At 37.5% G+C, this 20933-nt stretch overlaps 1 protein-coding gene across 1 annotated transcript; it reads left to right on the top strand.

Annotated features, from left to right (window-relative positions):
• The first annotated feature begins 10217 nt into the window (after window positions 1-10217).
• LOC128636225 (uncharacterized protein DDB_G0286299-like) lies at window positions 10218-20487 on the top strand. The gene is made up of 6 exons (XM_053689267.1): window positions 10218-10253; window positions 17497-17523; window positions 17911-17989; window positions 18904-18959; window positions 19550-19684; window positions 20127-20487. Exons 3-6 carry the CDS (start codon window positions 17979-17981, stop codon window positions 20273-20275), a joined length of 351 nt encoding a protein of 116 aa, XP_053545242.1. The 5' UTR covers window positions 10218-10253; window positions 17497-17523; window positions 17911-17978; the 3' UTR covers window positions 20276-20487.
• The last annotated feature ends 446 nt before the right edge of the window (window positions 20488-20933 follow it).

Genomic DNA, 20933 nt, shown 5'->3' with positions numbered 1-20933 from the left:
TTTCTGAAGGCTCTGGTAGAATCTTTAATAATCCGCCGATTATTACTTATCTACAGCAAGATTAAGAATACAATACATGAAGGCATCACAATCTTGCTAATTGTGACCCTATCTCTATCTTCTTAGCTGTTTTTATGACACTGGGGACTCAGATCGGAACATAAAGGCCTAAGGCGGCTGCCTACGCCCCCCCCCCCCCGAGAAGAGCCGTGTCATCAGTGCTGTCAGGAAAACTGACTTACTGAACCTCTTCACAACCAATCTTTAAACGGTCATCAAACTAATTTACTGACTTGCTTCACTTAACACTATTAACGATCTTTGCAAAGAGGAAGAGACAACTCTAACTAGTGGAGCATGACAGACATGGAGGAAGAGTAATACCTGATGCGACTTGAGGATTTCTTTATAAAATTTAACGCCATCATGCACAGGCTAATTGAGAAAGCTCCATATGATCACTTGCTGAAGCGCTTAAATAACACACACACCCGATAGATCTACTAGCTACAAAGCCTTGCAACAACTGCACTGCTACAGATCACTTGCCCTTGTTATAGGAACCGCATTGTTCAAGGCATATCCAGTCAACCTCCAATATACCTTGAGACACATGCAATGCAGAGCTGCAACTGAGATCTCAAAAGCGCTGGTGTCCATGCCTAAAGATACCCCTGAAGCTGTCTGACATGGCTCTAATATCAACTCAAGGAGAATCTAGTTTCCGGTAAACAAAACCAAGGATCCGTGCACTAGACAACATCCGGAGCAAATTGTGGAGGAGGAGAAGACTACCGGCACAAACAGCATTGAAACGGAGGCTAGGGGGGCACCCGAAAGAACAATATCAAAAGTCGGATAAGCTTCTTATCTGCAAACGCAACCGCAATTAACTTTGTAGGCACAGCGACACGCTGAATAAATCCAAGCCAACCTCCGGCAAGGGATCTCACTAGTTGGGACTACTGGCTCAAACTATGCAAATAGATATCACAGCCGTTACAAAACCTTGTTTTTCTCAATAGAGTGAGCTTAGAAACAGAACTTAACTGAACGCTCTGCAGATGTTGGTAACCTCATGTTATAAATGTTCAACCCTGTTTTGATATGTTTTGAAAAGTAACAAAGTCCATGATTGTAGCACACGTATGCCATTAAACAGTCCTTGCTCCATACAAGGAGGTTGCTTTGAGAGCAATTAAAGACACAGTCCATGATTGTAGCACATGTATGTCATTAAACAGTCCACAGGTCATACCTGGAGGTTGCTTTGAGAGCAATTAAAGAAACAGTCCATGATTGTAGCACATGTATGTCATTAAACAGCCCATAGGTCATACCTGAAGGTTGTTCTGTGAACAATTAAGGACACAGTCCATGATGGTAGCACACAAATACATTAAACAGTCCATAGGTCATACTTGGAAGTTGTTTTGTGAGCAATTAAAGACACAGTCCATGATTGTAGCACATATATGCCTCTAAACAGTCCACAGGCCATACCTGGAGGTTGCTTTGAGAGCAATAAGTAACATAGTCCATGATTGTAGCACATGTATGCCATTAAACAGGCCTTGCTCCATATAAGGAGGTTGCTTTGTGAGCAATAAGTAACACAGCCCATGATTGTAGCAAATGTATGCCATTAAACAGTCCTTGTTCCATATAATGAGGTTGCTTTGTGAGCAATAAGTAGCATAATCCATGATTGTAGCACACATACGCCATTAAACAGTCCTTTCTCCATATAAGGAGGTTGCTTTGTGAGCAATAAGTAACACAGCCCATGATTGTAGCAAATGTATGCCATTAAACAGTCCTTGTTCCATATAATGAGGTTGCTTTGTGAGCAATAAGTAGCATAATCCATGATTGTAGCACACATACGCCATTAAACAGTCCTTTCTCCATATAAGGAGGTTGCTTTGTGAATAATAAGTAACACAGTACATGATTGTAGCACTCATATGCCATTAAACAGTCCATAGGCCATACCTGGAGGTTGTTTTGTGAGCAATAAGTAACATAGTCCATGATTGGAGCACACATATGCCATTAAACAGTCCATAGGCCATACCTGGGGGTTGTTTTGTGAGCAATAAGTAACATAGTCCATGATTATAGCACACGTATGCCATTAAACAGTCCTTGCTCCATATAAGGAGGTTGCTTTGTGAATAATAAGTAACATAGTCCATGATTGGAGCACACATATGCCATTAAACAGTCCATAGGCCATACCTGGGGGTTGTTTTGTGAGCAATAAGTAACATAGTCCATGATTGGAGCACACGTATGCCATTTAACAGTCCTTGCTCCATATAAGGAGGTTGCTTTGTGAATAATAAGTAACATAGTACATGATTGTAGCACACATACGCCATTAAACAGTCCTTGCTCCATATAAGGAGGTTGCTTTGTGAATAATAAGTAACACAGTACATGATTGTAGCACACGTATGCCATTAAATAGTCTTGTTTTGTGAGAAATTAAAGACACAGTCCATGATTGAATCCTAAGTATGGAATAACACAGTCCATAAGCCATACAAGGATGTTGTCATTTTATGTTCCTAGTCAATCCAGTGAGTAATGATTCCTTAGGGGGCGGTACAGAATAAGTCATGACATATAGACCAATCCTAACTCGATGACGTATCTTGGTCTAAGATGATTTGATTATCATTGTTTTCATTTCACATATGGGACGAATATGGTGTTCGATTGCTACAATTGGTTATATTGTACACATAAGATGAATTGAGACATATCATTTGCATTGCAAACCTTCAGAGATATGGATGTGATCTGTTACCATATTAATAGTTGCAAATATATAATAGTGAGTTGTTATCATTATCGCAATTATCCGGTTTTCACAGTTTACCAAAGTTTTTATGGTATGTTATAACTGCAGGCTGCATAGTGATGATGGAATTTCCTAACTTCCAGTTGTTATGTTAGATATACTGATGATCGTTCATATCAAATCCAATAGGTATATTATGCATCATGTTGTATACCACTGAAACACACAGTTATTCTATATTAAATGTGCTGCATATTAGGAGATGGATCTCTTATGCGATATTACCATAACATGGAGAATGAATATACAGTGACTGGTGAAAATATTAAATGATTATGAAAGAGATTATATAAAGTATATAATCAGATTAATATAGTGTTGGCGAAAAAAAATAACAATAATGGTAATCTAAAGTGATGTCCAAAATAATAAATTGTGCATAAGTGCAAATAAACTCAAGTCAAATAAAAAGGAAAAAGGGGGGATGTGATAAGTGATATATTATTTTATGAATATTGTGACAAGGAAAGTGAATTTGCATAAAACATATGATATATACATTTAATAAGTGTAATATTACAGATGGTGAGTTACTGATGAATATAGAAAACTATAAATAGCCAAATAGTCATTCATACCATGTGGTTTTATTTAATAAATAGATCCATTTGCATTTTTAACAGTGACTTTTCCACATTGCCACCCCTAATACCAAGGGGGACTTTTTGACTGACAGTATATTTCAGGCATGTTGTGCTGCTATTGTGATGTTGTTGAAAATGTTTAGCAACAGATGTCAATTTTTACCATCTCTGGTGCCATTTTTTAGATTATTAGCATGTTCAAGAATTTGGACTCTTACTTGTCTTGTCGATATACCGACATAGGTCATTTTGCATTAACAGTACAGTGCATATACCACCCCTATGGTTCTACATGAGAAGTGAGATGGTAAAATGCGGTTCTTTCCTGTTTTAGCAGTAATATTTTTGATTTTCAACGCATATGTGCAGGCAGAGCATGTTCCACAGGGATACATGCCTGGGTCAGTGTCCTTTTTTCTTGTAGTGCGAACAAAGTGACTTGTGACTAGTTTTTCTTTCAAACTAATAAATAGGTCTTCGATATCCTACAGAGATTCTGGCCGCTGTTGCATGATTTAATGTTTGATCATTCTGTAATAATTTCCGGTTGTCATTTATGATCTTAATTACTTGTGTCATTTGGGGGTTGTAGGTAGTTATTAATCTTGGGTATGCTTCATTTTGTGTTTTATCTCTTGGGAGTAATAGTTGTTCTCTGTGTAATGCTTTATATTTTGCTCTCTTGACAGAATTTTTGCTGTATCCTCTTGTGGATTTGCTATACTTAAAAATAAAATATGGTTAATAGCATTCCAACACGCTCATTCAATTGTCCATTCAAACCAAAATCAAAATTAAAAACACATTATCTTAGCTAAGTTTGAAAATAATATAAATGCGGTAATAAATTGTTATATTGTATTATTCGGATTCTGTGGTGCGTTGGGTAGATAATACAAACTAGTATGATCCAATTGGTAAGCCAAGCACCCCTAGACTGATGTCTAAAATCCTTCAATTCGGGAGCTAAATTAATCTTAATACTGATTAATTAACCGCTACATAATATTTGAGAGAATCATCTAGCTGAAGACAAGCAATTAAGACATGGAGATGTCCTCCATAGATGGCTCCCCTGATGCACATTTCACTAATGCTGAAGAAGAGCAATTAAAGACACAGTCCATGATTGCTTTGTGAGCAATAAGTAACACAGTCCATGATTGTAGCACATGTATGCTATTAAATAGTCCTTCCTCCATACAACGAGATTGCTTTGTTAGCCATAAGTAACACAGTCCATGATAGTAGCACATGTATGCCTCTAAACAGTCCACAGGCCATACCTAGATGTTGCTTTGTGAGCAATTAAAGACACAGTCCATGATTGTAGCACATGTATGCCTCTAAACAGTCCACAGGCCATACCTGGAGGTTGCATTGTGAGCAATAAAAGACACAGTCAGAGCATGTGCAGACAGAGCATGTTCCACAGGGATACATGCCTGGGTCAGTTTCCTTTTTTCTTGTAGTGCGTACAAAGTGACTTGTGACTAGTTTTTCTTTCAGACTAATAGGTCTTCGATATCCTACAGAGATTCTGGCCGCTGTTGCATGATTTAATGTTTGATCATTCTGTAATACTTTCCGGTTGTCATTTATATTTTGCTCTCTTGACAGAATTTTTGCTGTATCCTCTTGTGGATTTGCTATACTTAAAAATAAAATACACATGTATGCCTCTAAACAGTCCACAGGCCATACCTAGATGTTGCTTTGTGAGCAATTAAAGACACAGTCCATGATTGTAGCACATGTATGCCTCTAATCAGTCCACAGGCCATACCTGGAGGTTGCATTGTGAGCCATTAAAGACACAGTCCCTGATTGTAGCACACAAATGCCATTAAATAGTCCTTGCTCCATTCAAGGAGGTCTCTTTGCGAGCAATTAAAGACACAGTCCATGATTGTAGCACTCGTATGCCATTACACAGTCCTTGCTCCATATAAGGAGGTCGCTTTGTGAACAATGAGTAACACAGTGTCAGGGTACCAGGAATCAGAAAGAGATAATTCTCTGTGTTATTGTGAGCAATAAGTAACAAAGTCCATGATTGTAGCACACGTATGCTATTAAACAGTCCTTGCTCCATACAAGGAGGTTGCTTTGAGAGCAATTAAAGACACAGTCCATGATTGTAGCACATGTATGTCATTAAACAGTCCATAGGTCATACCTGGAGGTTGTTTATTGAGCAATTAAAGACACAGTTCATGATTGTAGCACATATATGCTTCTAAACAGTCCACAGGCCATATCTGGAGGTTGCTTTGAGAGCAATTAAAGACACAGTCCATGATTATAGCACACGTATGCCATAAAACTGTCCTTGCTCCATATAAGGAGGTTGCTTTGTGAGCAATAAGTAACACAGTCCATGATTGTAGCACACATATGCCATTAAACAGTCCATAGGCCATATCTGGAGGTTGTTTTGTGAGCAATTAAAGACACAGTCCATGATTGAATCCCAAGTATGGAATAACACAGTCCATAAGCCATACAAGGATGTTGATCTTTGAGAAATTATAGGGACACTGAACCCAAATTTTTTCTTTTGTGATTCAGATAGAGCATGCAATTTTAAGCAACTTTCTTATGTACTCCTATTATCAAATAGTTTTCATTCTCTTGGTAGCACACAAATACATTAAACAGTCCATAGGTCATACCTGGAGGTTGCTTTGAGAGCAATTAAAGACACAGTCCATGATTATAGCACACCTATGCCTCTAAAGAGTCAACAGGCCATATCTGGAGGTTGCTTTGAGAGCAATTAAAGACACAGTCCATGATTGTAGCACACGTATGCCATAAAACTGCCCTTGCTCCATATAAGGAGGTTGCTTTGTGAGCAATAAGTAACACAGTCCATGATTGTAGCACACATATGCCATTAAACAGTCCATAGGCCATATCTGGAGGTTGTTTTGTGAGCAATTAAAGACACAGTCCATGATTGAATCCCAAGTATGGAATAACATAGTCCATAAGCCATACAAGGATGTTGATCTTTGAGAAATTATAGGGACACTGAACCCAATTTTTTTCTTTTGTGATTCAGATAGAGCATGCAATTTTAAGCAACTTTCTTATGTACTCCTATTATCAAATAGTTTTCATTCTCTTGGTATCTTTATTTGAAAAGCAAGAATGTAAGTTTAGATGCCGGCCCATTTTTGGTGAACAACCTGGATTGTTCTTGCTGATTGGTGGATAAATTCACCCACCAATAAACAAGTGCTATCCAGTATACTGAACAAAAAAATGTCTGGCTCCTTAGCTTAGATGCAAATAAAGATAGCAAGAGAACGAAGAAAAATTGATAATAGGAGTAAATTAGAAAGTTGCTTTAAAATTGCATGCTCTATCTGAATCACGAAAGAAAACATTTGGGTTCAGTGTCCCTTTAAAGACACAGTCCATGATAGTCATTTGCATGGATTTTACATTTTCTTGTGCCATTACATATAACAAATAATTGATATGATGGAATACGTAAGACTTTTATAGATATCATGACTTATAAATGTCTGCAACAAAAGGGGAAGGAGACAGAGAACGAATGAGAGATTTTTTGTATTTTTTAACATCGTACTCCAAAGAAAGTCTACAGGTGCCGATGCAGACGTTGAGAGAGATCCAATATATTGAACATATCAGTTATGCATTGGAATAAGTTAAGTATGCTAAATTAAATACAAAGAGGCCTATTTATCAAAGGTCTTGCGGACCTGATCCGATGGTGCGGATCAGGTCTGCAAGACCTCGCTGAATGCGGAGAGCAATACGCTCTCATTATTCAGCATTACACCAGCAGCTCACAAGAACTGCTGGTGCAACGCCGCCCCCTGCAGACTCGTGGCCAAGCAGGGAGGTGTCAATCAACCCGATCATACTCGATCAGGTTGAATTGTGGCGATTCCTTTTCGCCTGCTCAGAGCAAGCGGACAGGGTTATGGAGCAGCGGTCTTTAGACTGCTGCTTCATAACTGCTGTTTCTGGTGAGTCTGAAGACTTGCAAGAAACACGGGCCCACAAGCGCCATACGGAGCTTGATAAATGGGCCTCAATACCTTACTTAAATACATCAATTGTTCTCTATATTAGCTGTAAATCTAAAATATGTTAGCATAGATTCAAATAATGAATCCAGATATATCATTGGTGCGTGAGTAATGGGGGGGGAGGGAAACACCTCAGAATTTATGAGAAGGAGTAGGTTGAGGCTGACTCTAGAGGCAAAAAAAATCAGGAAGCACAGGAGAGCAAGGCCAGAGCAACCGGTTTAGGAGGGGTAGCATCAGGGTGCGGTACCACATGTGTGCTCTGTGGTCATGGAGCCCCTTTCTTGTTGCAGGCACCCCCCCCAGTTTCTCCATCAGGCGGTTGTGTCTTATTTTTTTGCACAGTTCTTGCATCTCTTTCACCATCTTCCTCTGCACCTGAAGACTTTCTTGGGTGTACAATTCAAAAGCAGACACGAAGGCCCTTATCCTGTCTCCATCTGCTCCTTCCCATTTTGGTGAAGTCAGTGGAGGTGGTAAAGCTTTTGGAGGTGGTGCGGACATAGAGCACAGGTGGGGCATAAAGCACTGGTGATGCGGGTGGTGGTAGAGGTTTTGGGAAATGCTGGGTAGGCCTCACAGGGTAGGATAGATCCAGGGGCTGAGGGGAAAGGGTCTGTGTGCAAACTTCTCCCAGGGTGAGCAGGGCATAGTTCGCTCTCTGAGTCAGAGGGGAGACATTACGTACAAGCTGTGGGATGGGTGGCTGATCCTGCATTCCATAAACTGGATCCCCATGTTCTGCCAGGAGCTGCAAGAAGGACCCTCCATGGGGGGTTCCTCCTCGTGAAGGGCCTCTTTAACCTGCTCTGGCGATGCTGCATGAAATAAAGAAATACAATTTTAATTTTAATTCAGATATTATATAGTTCACTTTTAAGCAAATGAAAACTTAATAAATGTACTTACTAGAACAAGAAACATGTTTCCAATAACAAACAAAAAATCTAAATGACACTGCACAATGTCTATTAATATGTGTAATTGATTTGTGGAGTTGGCATTTTTTTAATCAGTGAAATTTAAAGAAAACATGATTGAGCATGTCTATGAAAAAGTTGCGTTTGAATCTTTATGCTGTAATAAAGAAACAGGGTTAAGCCCATAGCAGAAACACTTGCACAGCTGAATTGTATGGCTAGCGTTCCTGAATAGATCATCAGCACTTTCAGCAAGGGACTTGTAGTGTTTGAGATTATGTATTGCCAGAAATACTAACACAACTGCCCTTCAAAAGATGCCACAGTCATCTCTTCTCTTCGTGGGCCATTTAATCACTGCTTTACAAGCCTCCCTGATTTCCTCCCATAGCTGGCGTCAAATTTTGCTAGCCAAATCAAGCCTCTCCAACTGTGGGGCTTTTGGGACATAGGCCTCTATCATAGCCAATTTCTCCACCTCACTGAGCCGGACAGATAGCTCAGCAAGTTGGACAGATAGCTCAGCATGCTAAGGCACTGTGGCTGAGCTCTGTAGCAACCCAAGGGTTGCAGGTTCAATCCCTGGTGAGGTCCACTCAGCCTTTCATCCTTCTAAGGTTGATAAAATGAACAGCGCCTTGAGACCCTTATGGGTTATTAGCCGTGCTTTACAAGTACCCAATACATACATACCGCTCCTTCCTCTTCCTAGGATTCTGTGTGTGCCCTCCCACCTGTGATGAAGGACCAGTCCTATCTTCTTGATCTGTCCCTATGGCCTGAGTCCTCCTATCCTCTACATACTCAGGCCTCCCTACCTGTGTCCCTACTCTAGGCTTTGCTGTTGTAAGGTGAGACACTCTACCTATCTCCTCCCTCCCCTCTGGGCCTATCCCACTAGGCAGCACAAAGCCACCCCAGCCCATAAGCTATCCTCCCCTATTTACCTCACCACCTAACCCTACCCCTAATATCCCCCTAGCAACTATCGCTAACTATTACTAAACACAAAACACTCTTTTTAAAAATAAAAAACTGTTTAATTACCTAAGCCCAAAAATTAAGCTACCCTTAAAAAAAACTCTTCTATCTACAAACACAAGGCACAAAAAATAAAACAACAATGGACAAAGCAATTCACAAACACCTATTATGGCCCAGATTACAAGTGACGCAATAAATCATTTTTTTGCACGTGGGCAAAAACCACTGGAGGTAAACTTTTAATGTAAGAGTAAATTGTTTGCGCAAGAGCGAATACCTGATTTGTACTAACTTCAGGACTTCGGATATCATGACCACATAGAACTCTTTCACCCCTAGAATTCAATGAAAGCCTGATGAAACAGTTTTACTCCAAGAAACGCGTTGCAGAAGTCTAAGAGCATCCCTGTTACATACTGCTTTGTTTTTAACTTGCACTTTTTAATTAACAAGTGTTTTACTAGCAAATTTGAAGTATATTCAGTACAGCAGAGTAAAGCCGGATGCTTGGAAGGAACCCTTTGTCATGTGCCGGCCACCAGGAATGGGTGAGCTTATACACCTGAATATATCAGCTTACAACTACCAGCACATAAGGGTGCTCTGAAGAAATGTCAGTAAACCTTTGTTATGCACATCATTCCTTTCCTAAATGTAATTGGTTGATACCATGTGATACTATCATTATATGAGGTGCCCCTCTCTTGTTTGTTTGAATCTGCAGATCTATGCCACTACTTTTGTGAAGAGGAGAGCAACCTTTTATGAACTTTACCCTTGATTATATTCATCATCTACAATTGGGACTTTCTATTAACCACTGAAGGTTGGATTTTACACATTATATTTTATAACATATTGTTTGCATAATCCTTATATTGTTTTTAAGTGAAGCCTGATAGAATTTACAATTTGCATTTTAACCATTTGTAGCCCCCCTGTTTACTGCTTTTTGGTCTAGACTGTAATGGAGCCTGCTTTAAAAAAAAATAGTACTTGTCACTTGTGACACCACGTAAGACATACATCGCTAAACCCGAAGGTACTTATGAATATTTTACATTTCAATGTTTTTCACATAGAAGAAAATATTATTTTATTATTTTTTATATATATATATATATATATATATATTTATATACATATATAAACATATAAATACACATGTATATACATATATGCATATACAGTGGGTATTGAAAAGAATCACACACACACACACCCCCCCTTGAAAATAATCACATTTAATTGCTTTGCAGCCTGAAATAAAGATAGACACAGTTTTTGTTTATCCAGTTGTAATTACTCAGTGCAACTTATAAAATTTAAGTGAAAGCTATAACACCAACATGTCAGACAACAAAAAATTCAAAAACAGAATCACTGAGTTGGAAAAAGGATCATCCCCTCCTAAAATTATTTGTAAACTCAATCAGGTGTAGCTAGTCACCTTCTCAACGGCACACACTAAGCCATTTGACCTTCAACTGTGATCAGCTGTGAGCATATGGATTAGCTCAGCATAAAAAGAGCTTTCCTGGAGCATCTCAGTCCCTGGTAGTGCAACTTAAGCAAACAATCAACTATGGGTGTCAAGGCACTGTCAAAAGATCTCCAGGATAAAGTTGTGGACAGGCACAAGTCAGGAGATGGATACAAGAAAATTTCAAAGGCTTTATCAATGTCTAGAAACACAGTGTAGTCTATTATTAAGTAGTGGAAGGTATTTGGTACAACACAGACCCTCTCTAGATCAGGACTTCGCTCCAAACTGGATGAAAAAATCAGGAGAGGCTACCAAGAGGTCCACAACAACTCTGAATCAGTTGCAGGAACACCATATCTACAGTAAAGCATGGAGGTGGTAATTTCGTGTTATGGGGGGGGGGTTCTCTGCAGCAGTCACTGGAGAATTTGTCAGGATAGAAGTAATAATGGATACGGCAAAATACAGTCAAATTCTTGAGGAAAATCTGCTGCCCTCTGCTAGGAAGTTGTCAATGGGAAGGTTTACCTTCCAACATGACAATGACCCAAAGCACACAGCAAAAATGACCACTCAGTGGTTGAAGGAGAAAAATGTAAATGTATTTGCATGGCCTAGTCAGAGCCCAGACTTAAACCCTATTGAATATCTGTGGCATGACTTGAAGACTGCAGTCCACAAAAGGTCACCATCAAATGTAACGGAACTGGAGAAGTTCTGCTTAGAAGAGTGGGCAAATATTGCAGAGTATAGATGTGCAAAGGTAGTAGAGACATATCCCAACAGACTAAATGCTGTAATTAAAGCTAAAGGTGGTTCAACAAAATACTGACACAAGGGGGTGATCCTTTTTCCAACTCAGTGATTCTGTTTTGAATTGACATGTTGGTGTTATATCTTTAACTTGAATGTTAAGTTGCACTGAGTAAATACAACTGTATAAACAAAAACTGTGTCTGTCCTTATTTCAGCCTCCAAAGCAACAAAATGTGATTATTTTCAAGGGGGGTGGTTCTTTTCTATACCCACTGTATACACCCATACACATATTTAGCCATATACCTGTGTGTGTGTGTGTATATATATATATATATATATATATAAAATCCATTCTTCATGCACTCACTCACTAAGCCTTAGCTCATCCATTGCCTGGGTGACTCCTCCATAAATATGCAGTAAATCTCCAGAAGTAAGGGCATTCACAGGACTTGAACATTGTAGAAAAACTTTTATTTCATTAATTTCATCATATACATGTCAGTCGACGTTTCAATCTAAAACCATAATATACATAAATCAATTGATGGCGCATATATAAACAATTACATTAAAACAAACAAATTGATTAAACACTGTAACTCATAGTGCTGTGGGCAAGAAAACCACCCTAAAACAATCCCAATGGTGAAAACTTAGAAACTGAACCCTTCATCAATTATACATTGAAGCATTTAAACTGATACTGCTAGAACAGGTTTATAGCATGAAATAGTATCTAATGTAATTGTCAATAGAGACGGCAGCTGAATGAACTTTGATACAAAGCGTAATATACGTATACACACAGGTACTATTCAATTTAGAGCAGAATAATTTGGATTTTAAGCATAATAGCCAGTTTACTAGAACTGACATAGAATACCGGTTACTGCTCTGTACCACAAAAAATCACGGGTCTAAAACAAACCTTAAAGACCAAGGGGCATATTTATCAACCTCCATATTGAGCTTGATGCCCGTGTTTCCAGTGAGCCTTCAGACCGCTGCTCCATAACCTGTCCGCCTGCTCTGAGGCGGCGGACAGAAATCGAGAGAAATCAACCCGATCAAATATAAACAGGTTGATTGACACCCCCTGCTAGTGGCCAATTGGCCGCAAATCTGCAGGGGGCGGTATTGCACCATCAGTTCACAAGAACTGCTGGTGCAATGATAAATGCCGACAGCGTATGCTGTCGGCATTTATCGATGTGCAGCGGACATGATCCGCTATATCGAATCATGTCCCCTCACACCATCATAAATAGGCCCCCAAACCTACTGGCCCAATATGTTATCGTTTGTTAAAGTATAATTTATTTGGTGTTAAAGGGACAGTCAACACCCATGAAAACTTTATCCCATACGTTAGATCAAAAAAAAAAAAAATGAGCCTGCACCATATCCCATCTTCAATACCACTAATGTTAGGTGTCTAATCTTCGAATGAACATTTAGTTTTCAGCGGTAGATATGGCCACCAAACTCCTCCCCCTACTCCTCCGTCCCCTTCTTGTTTTAATTCAATAATCGTTCAGAGGGACACTGTTCTATTTCGAATGTGCATGCGCTATATAATTGTAGTGCGCTCGCTATTAGAAATATAAATTGTCTCCGTGAACTCGGCTAAAGAATCTAGCCGAGGATTTGATTCTCATTGGCTGAAGACTTTGAGAAGAAGCCTCCTACGTAACAGTGGGGGGAGTTTGGCGGCCATATCTACCGCTAAAAACAAAATGTTCATTCGAAGCTTAGACACCTAACGTTAATGGTATTGAAGATGTGATGCGGTGCAGGCTCATTTTTTTTTTGTTGATCTAAGGTATGGGATAAAGTTTTCATGGGTGTTGACTGTCCCTTTAATGTAAGTTCAGGCATGCTTGGTTCACAGGCATATGTAATGTCTGGATATATAACTATGTTTAACTGATAACATATTGGGCCAGTAGTTTTGGTCTTTAAGGTTTGTTTTAGACCCGTGATTTTTTTGTGGTACAGAGCAGTAACCGGTATTCTATGTCAGTTCTAGTAAACTGGCTATTATGCCTAAAATCCAAATTATTCTGCTCTAAATTGAATAGTACCTGTGTGTATACGTATATGATTTGTATCAAAGTTCATTCAGCTGTCGTCTCTATTGACAATTACATTAGATACTATTTCATGCTATAAACCTGTTCTAGCAGTATCAGTTTAAATGCTTCAATGTATAACTGATGAAGGGTTCAGTTTTTAAGTTTTCACCATTGGGATTGTTTTAGGGTGGTTTTCTTGCCCACAGCACTATGAGTTATAGTGTTTAATCAATTTGTTTGTTTTAATGTAATTGCTTATATATGCGCCATCAATTGATTTATGTATATTATGGTTTTAGATTGTTTTGAAAAAGGCTAAATGTGTAGCAGAAACGTCTACTGACATGTATATGATGAAATTAATTAAAAAATATATTTTTTTTACAATTTTCAAGTCCTGTGAGTGCCCTTACTTCTGGAGATTTAATAAATATATATATATATATATATATACATACAGTATATATACATACAGTATATATACACACACACACACACACATTATAGCTCTTTCCAGTCAAATACCTTGTTATATACCATATACCTTTTAAGAACCCTTATAAAAAATGTATTAATATTTATATAAATATTTTTATCAGAAACTGTTTATATAAGTTTAACACTTTATTTTAATGTATTTTGTTGTGTGTCATGCACATTTTATTTAACCCTTACACTTTATGCGAGGTGTTCAGTCGCACTAACCCAATGAGTGCATCCTGCGCTAAAAATAGAGATCCCCTTATAATCTAGCTCTATATTGGGGAAGAAAAAAATCATTAATCTTTCATTTTTGATAATATTCTTAGTCAGGAACCGAATGCGGAAGTAAGCGCTATTTGGCTCTTTTCGGAGCCAGATTAATTCTGGTGCAAGATCACCATGTAAAGAGTGTGTAGATCCAGATCTTAATGTGGTGATTTTGTACCAGAATCAATCCGGCTTACTTCCGCATTTGGATCCTAACGAGGGATCTGAATGCAAAAGCCTACTGGATACCCTATTTCTGCTGTCTCTCCCCCCTGCAACCCCCACATTTTTAGTTTTCAGAAGAAAATGCATTTTTATTATACTGCATATATATATATATATATATATATATATATATATATATATATATATATATATATATATATGTGTGTATAGTTATATATAATTAGATACAGTAGATATGCCAAACAGTCAGTTATATACCATATCCCTTTAAAACACTTTTTAATACATTTATTTCATTAGCAAACATATACTTTATATTTAATATATATGTAGATGTTTTTTATTCTATTTTTATTCTACTTTTATTCTAGCCCTGACACTTTACATTAGGTTTTAAGTCTCACTAATTTTTGAGCTCAAGCATACCAAATAAGTTACGATTTGTAATATGAGGGATGTTTAGCACGTCCTTTCTATACTTTGAAAGTATATGGTACGCTAAAGAGATTTTGGCAATGCTAAACATGGTAATTATTTTTTACCTTGTAATACCAGATTGCGCGCTAGTTTAGCGTGGGCCTGCAATATTGATATAGCGCACACTGAGCTATCAGTGGGTCATTGCTATTTCTGATTTTTCCCTGGAGCTGCAAAAGATAGTGTAGAGGACCGTATGTAGCCCCTAGACCGCCAGTTAGCTAGTATTAAAGACTGCTGTAGCCAAGTTATCCTTGTCTCCCTAATTTGTAAATTATGTAAATACCAAATGAAAGTACAGCAGACTGGAAATTCTAACTTGCTGCTCAGAAGCCAAGAACTACATTTGCTATGGGGATGTGAAATAAGTATCCATAAGATCTAGTCACAGAAGATATATATCCTGTGTTATTAGATTGATTAGAAGCAGAAGAGACATAGGGGCCGATTTATCATTTGTCTGGTGGACATGATCCACTGTAGCAATGATGTCCGCCAGACATCGATAAATACCGATCAACCCGACTGTTGCTTCTTAACTCCTGTTTCCGGTGAGCCTGAAGTCTCGGGCGGAAACAGGGGTATTTGGCACCATTTGGGCCATGATAAATTGGCCCCTTTATCTTAAACTTGAACATAAGGAGTTGTTCAGGGCCCTGAGATCCAACACAGCCTCCATGAACCATCCTTGTTTATAATGTTGCTTTCTAACCTGTGACAGACTAAAAACATTACAAAAATGCATGCTTGACAAGCCTTCCATTCATGAAATTGGTTGTATGAGAGCAGTGGACCTTGATGTACAAGACATTGTTTGTGCAATGATAAATTCTAGCAGTAAATGATGCTTCTCTCCCTGTGTATGCAGGCGGACATGTTACCCTACTTGGGAATCTTTCTGCCCTCAGTATACTAAACAGGGCCCTCAGTATCAATTCAGAGGGCAGTGTTTTTGTTACCATTTTATAGAAGCTGAGGATAATGTGATTATTAATACATACAGAAAGAGAAGTTTACAAAACCCCATACTATAATAAAATACAGATTCATAATTATCAGTGGGTAAATCTGTTTGGCCAGATGTTGCCAAAGGAAATGATGTCACAATATCACAACTTCACACAATACAACAGTGACATCACACACTATTATACCTCAGCTGCAGCCAGTCAGCACAGTCATTTTCTGTGAGAGTGGACTACAGCTAACATGGCTTGTTTCTACTTGGCGATTTATATAATTCTTTTTATGTTCCAAACTGTCTTGGGGACACCTGTGATCACCACGCAAGGTAAAGTCTATATCCTTCCTCACTAATGACTTCAGTTTGTTATAGATAATCGCTTCCGGTAGGCTGTACTGTCTGATGTGTCTCCTCACTACAGAGGGTTAATTAACTAAAATGGGGGTCAATTACAAGCCTTTAGCAAAATGTATATAATATTTTTATACAGAAAACCACCATTGAAGTCTGTTGGGACTTTTTTTAGATATATAATTTCATACATTTTTCTACACAATTGTGATTGATCCCATTATGTTTTATTGCTCTGTTTTATTGGCGTCACAGAAGTGGTTGCTATATTAAACATCTATACAGTTAATTCACTATAGAGTGTGCAAGTAAATAGGTAAATATTACCAATATATATTTGCATGGGGGAAGTAAAGAATGTAGATGGAAAAGTATTAGGTTTCAAAAAACAAAAAATAATCCCATGATTATTCAAAAAGTTCATCAGGAAGTCAATAAACTTCAGTTTGGGAAACTTTATTTGTCCAGGGAAAATCATATAAGGTGTCAGCAACATGATCTATCACAGCTCTCAGATTCGTGTCACACAGAATTAGAGCTAAGGGTTAACAGATACCAGAATGCTCATTAGGTATTTCTTAGATTATAAACTCACTACATCTTAAATATCTTAACGTCACCTTTATCTTACACTACTGGCTACACAGACTGCAGATCATAATAGTTGTTTTATTATTGTGTTGTATTTATATTGTTCTTGAGGTGTCACAAACATATAAAGATAAATCAGGGATGTCACATAACTTGACTACATCCTGTAGAATTACCTCTAACAGCATTATCTACTTGTGTACCAACTGATAAGGCATTGTGAGGCATTCAAGACTGCATTAGCAAATGGTAAGAATATAATATTAGTCAGCCTAATGATTTATTCTGTGTTTACAGGCTGTATAGTTTAAATGCATAATTTATGAATTGTCTTAGTTATAGAGAGTTTGGTAATAATTATAAAAAAAACTATGAATAACAAGCATTTATTTTATATACTTCTAACTTTTATTGTCATTTTTTACAGGATTTCTGGCTGGACTGAATAATTCAGGTAAGTGAATAAAAAAAACTTTTATTAAAATAAAATTGTAGAAAAACTCTCATACACATCTAGTCATGTGCCCTGTAAATTATACTACAGTTATATATTAATATACTATCTGCTAGATAAAACTGCAGTGACCCTTTAACTATTACTCCTGTCTGTCACTGCAGTCATTTACAGATTCTAATTCATATGATGTCATCACCTCACCTCACCTCACAAACAGCTTGATACATAGGTGTCATTTATTAACACAACACTTGTTAAACACATGGCCTGCTAAAGGTAGAAGATATAATGTGCCACGTTTATTTCATTGTACTTAATAATGATCTCAATACTGGTAAAGTCTATTGTATAAATAACACTGTTTTACCTGCTGTTTCTCTACAGTATACGCATTTGCTGGTGTGGGAGTCTTTGCCCTCATAATTATTATTATTGGAGGATGGGCGCTTAGGATGAGCATCCGGTAAGTTACAGGGAGCTGCCTCCCATAATAAACTCATCTATACTATTTAGCCGTACTGTTTATATATTTATATCAGTATATATAATACATCTGTGCAGCCCACTAAAGTCACAAGACAACAGAAATGCTGTGACATATAAACGGACATTACACTGCTGGGTGCAACTACACTTATGTATGTTGTTTGTCTATATACACACACAAACTAATCTTATATATATATAAATATATTTTCCACTTTTACATTTTTATTTATTCAGCTTTTCTTTTTATTTGCAAAACAAGTGAGCATCATCAGAGAGGCGGCTGGGCACAAATGTAACACACACTAAGTAGTTTTAGCTTCCTTCCCTCTATATTTATAGAATTGCTGCTTTTATAATCACAATTGATGTAAAAAGGTAAAATATTTTACTAAATTGTGATAATAAATGTAATTCTGTAATTCATATAGAAGCTAATTTACATAACAGGCCTCTCCTAGACCATTTTGGTGGGTATAAAATAACTCATCTGCGCTACAGATTCTGGGTAGAACAAGCTTTTCACTGTGTAATACTGATCACAGATCATGACAAGGCAGGTTCAGCCGAGCAGTAATCATGCCCACCTCACTGTTGCCTTACAGTGGTATGAAGCTGAGGTGCTGCCATCTGCTGGTCATGAGGTTGTGCTACACCAGTGCCCCTCTATTAAATCATCAGTAACTTCAGTGATAATGTGCTGCATGTCACATGATTTACATACACATTAAATGCAGAGCTTTCAACTGTTCTGTGTTTTGTGGTACAGTCCTGGTGTGGAGCTCTGCGTTATCTTTTACAATGATTTCCCTTTTATATAAACTCAACTGGTTAATGACTAAGAATGTTCTGACAAAAATATAATTTTAATATTGTTTTTTATGTTTTTAGAAAATCCAAACTTCCTGATGAGGAGCAACCAAACATCAGCCCCGTCATCAGGAAAGGTAACAGAACTTACATGCTGTTTATATGAGGGGAATGTAACTCATTAGTAAGGATAAAATATGGAAGGTTATAGGGGAGACTGTATGGTACAAAACTAGGGGCTAGCACCATAGGCTAATTACAGGGATGCAATATGGGGCAATAGGAGGCAATAAGAGAAATGTTAGAGTTGAATTGGGTATTATAAGCAGTTACAAATGGTAAAAATGAATGAAGCTGTAAGAAGTTGTATAGAATATAAGGAGGAATTAGAAGCTTTATAGGACAATAGGAGGAGGTATAAATAGGAATATTGTAGTGCAATGAGATAGAGTGAGAGCAATAGGAAGAGGTACAGACAGTAAATGCACTGAGCAATCCTAGAGTTAGAGAGAAAATCTATTTACATATAAAGTTACTGTAGCGGATCTAATGATCTATATTGTGGTGTCACAGTGATTAGATTGTAAGAACATTTAAGTTAGTATGAAACAGGACTTCTATAAAATGATAATAAGTTCTATCAATATATTGTGAGACTGTATATGTATATAATGTGCATGGTGTATTATACAAGAATATGTTATTTAGTTTTATTTTTATTTTCAAGCTTCTCTGAAAAAGGAGAAGAGGTTAAAAAAGAAAACAAAGAAAGAAAAGAAGGAGAAAATGGAGGTGGAACCGAAGGAGGAAGACGAGGAGGAGGTGAAAGTGCAGAAGACGAAGGATGAAAAATCAGGGGAAGGTGAGAAAAGATTAATTAATAGTAAATAAAAAGTCTCACTATACACACAATGGAGAATAAATGATATAAACCTAACCCTAGGTAAGCAATTCATGCTCATTAGTGTTACACTATATTAACACAAAAGTAGGTAACACGTTTTATATTTATATAGCAACAATCACAGTTAAGTTTTTACAAGTGAATTGTACTGGTCTGGTAGAACTCACAGATATAGATGTTATATTGCTAGCTGTATCACAGAATAAAATACAAGCCAGAATAAATGTGCTTTAATACTGGTTAATATCACACATATCAGTATCCCATGAGGGGATACAAGGGACATACAGCTGTAAATGATCATTTATATAACATAAATTGCTATTTATAGTCCTCCATAAGATACATAATGTTATAAGAGTAACATTTCCTAATTTGTAATTCTTTTTTATTTCAATAGCTCAAATTGAAACCAAAGATAAAGCAGTACAGACAGACAGCACAAAAGAAGTAAAATGGAAGCTTTTGGAGTATTGGATAAATAAAGATCTAGAAGTACAGAGACGGCGAGAGGAAGAACTAAGGGAGGAGGAGGAGTTCTTTAGCTGAAAGAACAACTGAAGCTAAATTGTTTACATCAGATCCCCTCTCTCATATCTACCAGAGCTACGTGTACCAGCCAGGGCTCTGCCTCTTCTGCCACTCCTGTGTGCCAATATGTCCCGCCCCTGAGAAACCATCTTGTATTGTCATCCTTCTAATCTCTACCTCTTATTGGGTATTCTCCATGGTTACTAATTAATAAAATTAGACCAAGTAAATTTAATGTGTCAAATTAACTTTCTTTTTTTATCTTTGTTTTATTAATACTTAAAATGGTACATGGGCGTACAAGAAATATATAGATAATTTATTAGTGCACATACGATAATTTTTCAGACTCTCAAGCTTTGAGTTGACAAAATTCTATTTTACACAAAAAGAAAATTATTAACCTGTTAAAACACAAACAATAAACAACGTGTTAGTGCAATAAGGATATGTCCAAAAAAGTCAATTGGAGACTAAATCCCAACTCCAAATGTGCATAAGTGATCCCAGGGATTATTTCTCAGTGGAAATGAATGCTGCAGTCAAACTCCAAGGGTTAACCTCAAATAAAACAGATCAGTGCTGCCAATGGTGAAGTCCTGTGAGACTACAGGGTTAATTCACATGTAAGTTGTATACTCACTGCAGAGCTTCACATCAAGCACTAGATATAAAA

Source organism: Bombina bombina, chromosome 1, assembly GCF_027579735.1.
Source record: "Bombina bombina isolate aBomBom1 chromosome 1, aBomBom1.pri, whole genome shotgun sequence".
NCBI classification, from domain to species: domain Eukaryota; kingdom Metazoa; phylum Chordata; class Amphibia; order Anura; family Bombinatoridae; genus Bombina; species Bombina bombina.
The sequence above is the reverse complement of the archived record's forward strand: the minus strand, read 5'-3'. Positions and strand labels throughout refer to the sequence as shown.